The sequence below is a fragment of the Anarrhichthys ocellatus genome, unplaced genomic scaffold (genome assembly GCF_004355925.1).
Source record: "Anarrhichthys ocellatus isolate YVR2014 unplaced genomic scaffold, GSC_Weel_1.0 scaffold59, whole genome shotgun sequence".
NCBI lineage: Eukaryota > Metazoa > Chordata > Actinopteri > Perciformes > Anarhichadidae > Anarrhichthys > Anarrhichthys ocellatus.
In genome coordinates this window covers 135,233-143,187 of record NW_022280089.1, presented here as the reverse complement: position 1 = coordinate 143,187, position 7,955 = coordinate 135,233, and the positions used below count along the sequence as shown (strand labels likewise).

Below are 7,955 nucleotides of genomic sequence, written 5' to 3'. Positions count from 1 at the left end.
TCATGTTTGAAAAAGCCAGAAAAGGAACGCCACTTCCTTAAGGACTAGCGGGACGCCCCACGAGGAAACACCCGCTGATTTGTTCCCCAAATTCTAATTTCAGTAGACATTACAGATGCTTTCCAGTTGTGAACAAACAGAGCAGACGCCACAGTGAGGAGAGGAAGAGACGGGAGAAAATCATACTCGACAGAAGGATGAGGCCTATTTAGAAAGATATCCCAGCACGAACGTGATGAGGTGACACATTGACAAGATATTTGTCCGCATCACAGCTGCACCCACTGCTCCCAACTGCACACCACCGACATGGTCTCAAGATAGAAGGACCGTGCTTGTTAAAAGTTTGCAGTCATTTGTCCAAACACGGAGAGGAGTTGTAGTCATTTGTCCATGTGACATTCAGATGTTCCAGCTGGCAGTTGACGGACAATTTTGGACGTCTTATTATTTTCCTTCACTGCCTCAAAATTGAGTCATTGGTATGAAAGAGACGTCGTTGCGACTCGGTTCGTACAAAATAAAGCCCCGGGGGGAGTCAATTAACTGTTGTCAAAGGAGGAACATTATAATCTTTTTTCACAAATCACCAGAACTAATTACACAGTTAAGAGAATCTGTTCCCGCAGGATTTTTGTAATGAGCTAAAGTAAAACACACGCACTACAAAATGTGAGTTTCTTCCTCTGTACACTTCATATTTCATATAGTTGGAGATGTAGCAGTGCAAATGTCACACTGTGCGTTCCAATACCCACACTACCGTACTATTTATTATGCTGGAAAAGACTTAGTATGTCCCAATACATACTATATAAAATGCAGTGTATCCATAAATACCAGTAGGTTCTACCAGGATGATCCACAATTCTTTGCGCAGCAGATATGAGCAAAAGGGTCAAAGTTCAAGGTGCCACATTATGAGGAAGAAGTATATCCCAATTGAACGCATACTGCATGCAACAGTGCATACCTTGTAAGAACAGCTGCAGTGTGTACTAAGAGTAGAAAGAAAAAGTAAGACTTTTGGAACGCTGCTCAAGTTTGTGAACTGAAGTGCAAGCGAGCAATTTAAGAATCCTGGAAACAGGAGTTTAGTTAGAGGGGATGTGGCCGATGCTCCAACTATGTATTGTGACGTTTGCCACATGTCTGAGAGCAAGGTGGATGAAATATAACAATTAACTTAAGTCTTTGTTGTTATTTTATGACCACTAATATATAAAACTATTTCTATAGGGGAAAGTAAAGATTGACTTTTGGCAAGTAGATTTCTGACCCACTAATGCAAGTGAAAAAACAAGAATAAAAACATTAATGTTGAACTCTGGCATATGTTTGTGAAACATGTGGCCAAATGGTGTTGGCTTCTTTTACTGACTAATGTTATGGCATATTTGGTGCATATTCACTTTTTACAGAAAATGTGGTTCTGACTAGTCAGTGTTTGTCAGTGGAAACCTTTTTAAAGTTTCAGAAGCTTTTTCATCGTATCGAGAATTTGAGAAAAAAAAAAGAAACATGCAGTGGTTATAATATGGGGGAGGTTTTATTTTGGTATGGAAATGTTAAAATACTGAATAATGGCATAGAATATCTGGGACGCAAAAACCTTAACTGAAGAGGAACGAAAGAGATAATCCGTCCCGTTGTTGAACTCTGCCCTCTAGCGGTGCAGCGCTGCCATCACACAACTGTTCACTCAGAGGGACTATTTCTTCCGCCTGTTGATACTGCGCCAAAAATGTGCAGACATATTGTCGAAAAGTTATCGGTATTTTAAATGGCCACATTCAACAATGTATTGTGTTATTATAGCGCCGAGAGTATAGTTATCAAAAGTTTTAAAAAGAAAAAACGTTTGATAAATACAGCTCTCCGTCACATGACTGCCCGCGCATGCGCACTCAACCGGTTGTAACTCGAAATATTCAATAATCTGGGAAGCAGTTTAAGAGCTGGACGTCTCACAGCCAAACGAGAAGGAGCTCCAGTGTTTTACAGGTGTTTCGGACCCGGTGACAGCTGACCAGCAGCGATGAGCTTCTTTGGGTTTGGTCAAAGTGCGGACATCGATGTAGTTCTGAATGACGCCGAGACGAGAAAGAAAGCTGAGCATAAAAGCGAAGACGGCAGGAAGGACAAGTATTTTCTCTTCTACGACGGGGAGACGGTGTCGGGGAAAGTCAACGTGACGCTCAAGTACCCAGGGAAGAGGCTCGAGCACAACGGCGTCAAGATCGAGTTTGTCGGCCAGATAGGTGAGCGGCTCGCGGGCCTGCGTGTTTCACTCTGAGCCCGCTGAGAGAAGTAGCAAGTATTAGGAGGAGACGTCAGGGAGCTAGCTACACGCGCTAACCCGCGCCGTGTACTTTATTCAGTGTATCTTATACGAGTAGCGCGTGAGCCACTTCAACGTCACACCGGCCCGCTGTGGTAACAAGTGTCAGTTTGAGAAGTGTCGGGTCTCGTGACAGATGTGGGTGCAAGCTAACGTCAGCTGACGCACCAGCCATTGGCTAGCTGTCTCATTGACCCTTGACCCCCTGTTTATCTTTTTTTTTTCATTTAAAACAGGGCGCTTCTCTGTCGGAGCACAGCTGTGACTTTCATACCATAGTAACTAGTTTACGGCTGATTCACGCACCATGCAACTAGTAGCAGGTTGAAAATATAAGTTGCTGTTGTTAGCAACAATGTTGAACACTGAACGTGAAGATATAAACCACATACAAACTGGAACTGTCATTGAATTGTTTCCAATACTTGCTACTTATCTCCCACTGCTATTCAGATACAAACGTTATATTTGTTACTCCACTACATTAGTCTGACAGCTATGGTTACTTAGCACTTTTATATTTTACAGACAAAACATACATTTATAAAAATGTAGTTTGTTACAGAATAAACTCGACCTTGAACAGCCACAACATGAAGATGCTGTTTATTGCATTAGTGATAATAACCCAGTAATACTACATATAAATCTAACATTGCCAGGTGTCGTACCATTCAGCTGCATATTGAGTACTACTCCTGTCAGGCACTGAAAGTACATTTTGATAGTAATAATTCTGTTCACTTTACATGTGCAACATTTTGAATGCAGAACTTTAGCTGATGATTGGGTGCCTTCACATTGTTGTGTTCCTGTAAACCACTATGAAGACTCCACCGTGTGAAGACATTCAGCAGTAAGGGTTGCCACGGTTGACGTGTAACAAAAATGTGAGGTGACTAAAAATGGCAACCATATTTTCAGTTTCAGCAACCTGAAGCTGATGCCTTGTTTCCAGGAGCAACAACTTTGTAAAAGTTACGGTTGAACTCTGATATCTTTTTGTCAAAATCGAGTGCATCGAATAAGACACACCCTGATTCATTTTTCTTGTCAGGACTTTTTTTTGTTGTTGTGTTGAAGTAAGACTATAAAAACCAAATCTGCAACTAATTGTACAAAGGTTGCTCTGTGTAACGCCGGCCTCGGGGTCCACTAGATTAAGGGAAACAGCCCCTCATTCAGTCCATCTGCAGCTTGTTTGCCTGTCAAGCTGTGTACAGTTCTGTTCAAACTTCTTTTCTCCTTCATCAGCATGCAGTGAGCCTAGTTAAGCTGAGTTTGCAGCAGCAGCAGGGAGTTCCTCTTTGTCCTCTCCGCACCATGAGAGCATAAATATATCTTGACATTTTTCATCAGTGCTGCAAACCCTCCCTTTTCCTTTTTCTGTCCACCGCCATTTCTCTCCCAGTAAAGAAGAAGCAGAAGTACTTTGGATCAGGAGTAGAAGGGCAAAATGGCAGCCTTTGTAAAAAAAAAAAGAAAAGTCAATAGTCCGAAAGTACTTCAGGTAAAACAGTTTGAACGGATTTGTGTGCAACGATAGTTTTTCTTCTGCTATGAATAAAAAGCTTGTGCAAACTCCTCACTACAATGTATGAAAGCTCTCCACTGCAGCTGTCTGATGCCGGTACCGTGTCTCCTACAGAGCTGTACTACGACAGGGGGAACCACCATGAGTTTGTGTCCCTCGTGAAAGACTTGGCTCGGCCGGGGGAGCTCACGCAGTCCCAGACGTTTGACTTTGAGTTCACGCATGTGGAGAAACCCTACGAGTCTTACACCGGCCAGAACGTCAAGCTACGGTAGGCTCTGCTGTGGGCACTGTGCGTGGTGTGCGTGGATTATTTCCAATGTTTGTGATGTGCGAATTTCAGCATCGTAACAGGGTTCAGCTTTAATGTTTTTGTTTTTTCATGTAACAATCAAGATTCTGAATGGATTTCCTCCAGAAGAACCTTAAATTGCTCCTGGTGGACAGTATTATTCCCAGCCAGTCAAAGTTGTGTCAAACATGATTGTGTGATTTGTTGAAAAATCACACAAAATAGCAGCTTTTCTGTGTAAGTTGGCAAACTTCTTAGAAGTAAAGAGGCAGCTCCTCAGCCTACCCATTTTATTTATGCAACAGGAAGCATTTTCATTTGTTCTATAACCTCAACTTGTTATCTTTGAAGTCACTGAGAATTACCAAACTTTCTAGTAAAAAATGTTCATTTGGGCAAATTTAGCATGAAGAAACGTTACCTTATGTCTTAGATTTGCCGTTGTGTGTTTACAATATAGATATCAGTTGATACAACTTTTCCAAATATAGAAACTCCATCATCTTCTGTACAATTCACTTAGTTTTTAACACTTTTATAGTGCACACTGGAGTCCATCCTAACATTAGCACCCCTATGTAAGGAATCAATTTTACATCACATTGTGAGAGACGGACTGATTTCACACCCCTAATGTTAAAACACGCTAAAATGCTAAGCTAATGTTGACATGTTAAAGGAATAGTGTGACATGTTGGGAAATACACTTGTTTGCTTTTTGCCAAGAGTTCACTGATAATAATAATACGACTCTCTCTCATATTAGTTGTGTGGGTTCATGTAAGTCTTTTTGCTAAGCTGACAGTCTCCTGTTGTAGCTCCATATTTAACTCTAATATGATTGGCTGGACCATCAATAATAACCCACACAGCTGGCCAGCTGTGTGGGACGTGTCCTGATGTGGCCACTGTGAAGGGAAGACACCTTTTTCATAACGACTTGGCCTTTCTTCTGGCTAAACTTATCAAGTTTATCTGCCCACTCATCCAGCATGTACTGTGAGTTGTGTTTTGAGCAGCACAGTCTCAGTGTGAGGCACCAGGCCTCAGCGCCAACCTTTTAAAGGGGTTCCACGCGGGACGCCAGGCATTAGCTTTTGGTTGCCGAAAAACTAAACTATCGTTGTCATTTTGAGTCACCTAATATTTTGGGTAAATAAGATAGTATACATATTTAGAAATCTATATTTTGGGGTGAATGTTTTGCTGTTTGCTATCTCTCTCTATTTTATGTTACAAATTGGTTTGCCAAGAATTGGTTGCCGATGGGCAGCCCTCACTGTCCAGTCCTTCCTTGTTTCATCGCCATGTGACCTTTTTCCTCTTCCAGCTACTTCCTGAGGGCGACAGTGAGCCGGAGACTGAACGACATCAGCAAAGAGCTGGACATCGTGGTGCACACACTCAGCAGCTACCCCGAGCTCAACTCCTCCATCAAGATGGAAGTGGGGATCGAGGACTGTCTGCACATAGAGTTTGAGTACAATAAATCCAAGTATGAATGAGTTCCTTCTCCTCCATCCGAAGTGCTCCACCTGTTCATTCCACCTGTTTTCCTGAGAAAGCGGGTGTTTTGGTTTTGACAGACGACATTGTTTTTCCTCGCAGGTATCACCTTAAAGATGTGATCGTGGGGAAGATTTACTTCCTGCTGGTGAGGATCAAGATCAGACACATGGAGATCGACATCATCAAGCGGGAGACGACCGGCACGGGGCCGAACGTCTACCACGAGAACGACACCATAGCCAAGTATGAGATCATGGACGGAGCGCCAGTCAGAGGTAACGACGAGGCCTCCATGGGGTTATGAGCCGAGTCTCTACTGCCAGGCCATTTGTCCCACACTGTTTCTCTGCCTTCTTGTGCCGCAGGAGAGTCCATCCCCATCAGGCTGTTCCTAGCGGGCTATGAGATGACGCCCACCATGAGGGACATCAACAAGAAGTTCTCGGTGCGGTACTACCTCAACCTGGTCCTCATCGATGAGGAGGAGAGGCGCTATTTCAAACAGCAGGTACACCTTCATGTTGGCCTGGAAGTGAAGTGTACTTCATGTCACCAGGGGCCCTGAGATACGATATTTCAACATTTATTAGACTAAACAATTCATCGAGAGAGTACTCACTACATGGCTGATGAAAATAATAGATAGTTTCACCACCTGAAGTGTAACTTCAGTATTTAGCATTAAGGGAGAGCACTGCAGATGGCAGCAGCTGATCGGGCTGCAGTGTTCTACTACGGGACCCACAGTCAATGTACGGCCACTAAAAGTGCTGGTTGTTGCTGCTGACGGTTTCATATTGTTATCATAAATGCCTGACAACATTATGGAAAGGACCGTGAGGTGAAGTCTAGCACGAGTGAGAGGACTCATCCATATTGTAGAAGTCAGCGAAATATTCAGCCATGACACTGAAGATCTTTGAGCTACACTTCCTGTCCTCCAGCACCGGCTCTCCTCTCTACAACTCTGTCACGTTTCCACCCTTCTCTCCTGGCAACAAGTTGCCTCTCCGTGTCAGAATGAGCCGTCTCCTCCAGTGAGACTTGGTTGGACACTGTAAGCGGACTACTAGATTACTATAAGTGAGTTATTTAAACAGCATTTGTTTAAATGCTTAACTTCGGCTCAACCACAAGTTAATATGTGTACATGTATATAATATGTGTACATGTATATAATGAAAATATTACAATCACTAGCTGGTTTCACTCGACAATCTTCTGCATTTTTAGTTGTTTAATTGATGTCCCAAGCTTTTTGATCCATATAAGCAGCTGATCACTGTAACTATAATCACTGTAAGCAGATTACACTGTCATGAAAAAAATATTATAAAGGATTATTAAAATATTCTTGTAATTTGATCCTATATTCTACAACTGTAGAATGGAAGAAAGCACAATAACCAATTATTTAGCATGGACTCGTCAGGGTGCTAGGTTGCTCTAAACATGAATCCCAAATACCAACACATCGCTGAGTGTCACAACCTCTGTGAAAACCCTGTTTGTGGATTTGAAGATGAGCGGGTTGGTGAATGAGGCCCAATCTGAGCATGTCAGGGGCAACAAGGAGCTCTTTCAGTGGACGCGCGGTGATGGTGCTGAATTGCCCGTGTAGAGGCTGCAACACTGTCCCAAGTAGAGGCTGCCACACTGTCCCGTTTAGACATAAAAACACGTCCAAATACCAAAGGTACTATTTAACATTCTACAATAGAGGCTTCGGCTAGTTGACCCAGCAGACATTAACCATGCGCACTGTTCACCTTAAAGGTCAATCAATCATTGACATTCAGCTTCTCTCATGGGTGTAGTTTTGTCAAATAATCTATGAGTTAGGCACATTTGCTCATTATGAGCGTCAGTCACAGTTCCCAGCAGGTCACATGTGATTCATCCCTCCACCATGTCCTATATCATTCTTCTCGTGTCGTGTTGCAGGAGATCACCCTGTGGAGGAAAGGCGACATCGTGAGGAAGAGCATGTCTCACCAGGCCATCATCGCCTCCCAGCGCTTCGAAGGCTCCTCCAATCCGGAGAAGACCCAGCCCCAGAGCAACGAAGAGGACGACAGCTAAAGCCCAGCATGCACCTCACCCAACGCGCTGTGAGTGCCGGAGCGAACGCCATGCGGAAGCTGTCGGCCAATTCTGTGTGTGTGTGTGTGTGTGTGTGTGTGTGTGTGTGTGTCGAAGGAATAAACAAACAGTCCGACTCAGACTGTAGTTGCAAGTAATTCTGTTTGTTTTAACCACCTTGAAGTACCAGCTGGGTG

The 7,955-nt window shown here is 43.4% G+C and overlaps 1 protein-coding gene across 1 annotated transcript; it reads left to right on the top strand.

The window, feature by feature from the left end:
• Window positions 1–1,908: 1,908 nt before the first annotated feature.
• On the top strand, window positions 1,909–7,949 carry LOC116396800 (vacuolar protein sorting-associated protein 26B-like). The gene is made up of 6 exons (XM_031871646.1): window positions 1,909–2,261; window positions 3,990–4,146; window positions 5,498–5,662; window positions 5,776–5,951; window positions 6,042–6,184; window positions 7,621–7,949. The coding sequence occupies exons 1-6, from the start codon at window positions 2,039–2,041 to the stop codon at window positions 7,756–7,758; spliced, it is 1,002 nt and encodes a 333-aa protein (XP_031727506.1). The 5' UTR covers window positions 1,909–2,038; the 3' UTR covers window positions 7,759–7,949.
• Window positions 7,950–7,955: the final 6 nt, after the last annotated feature.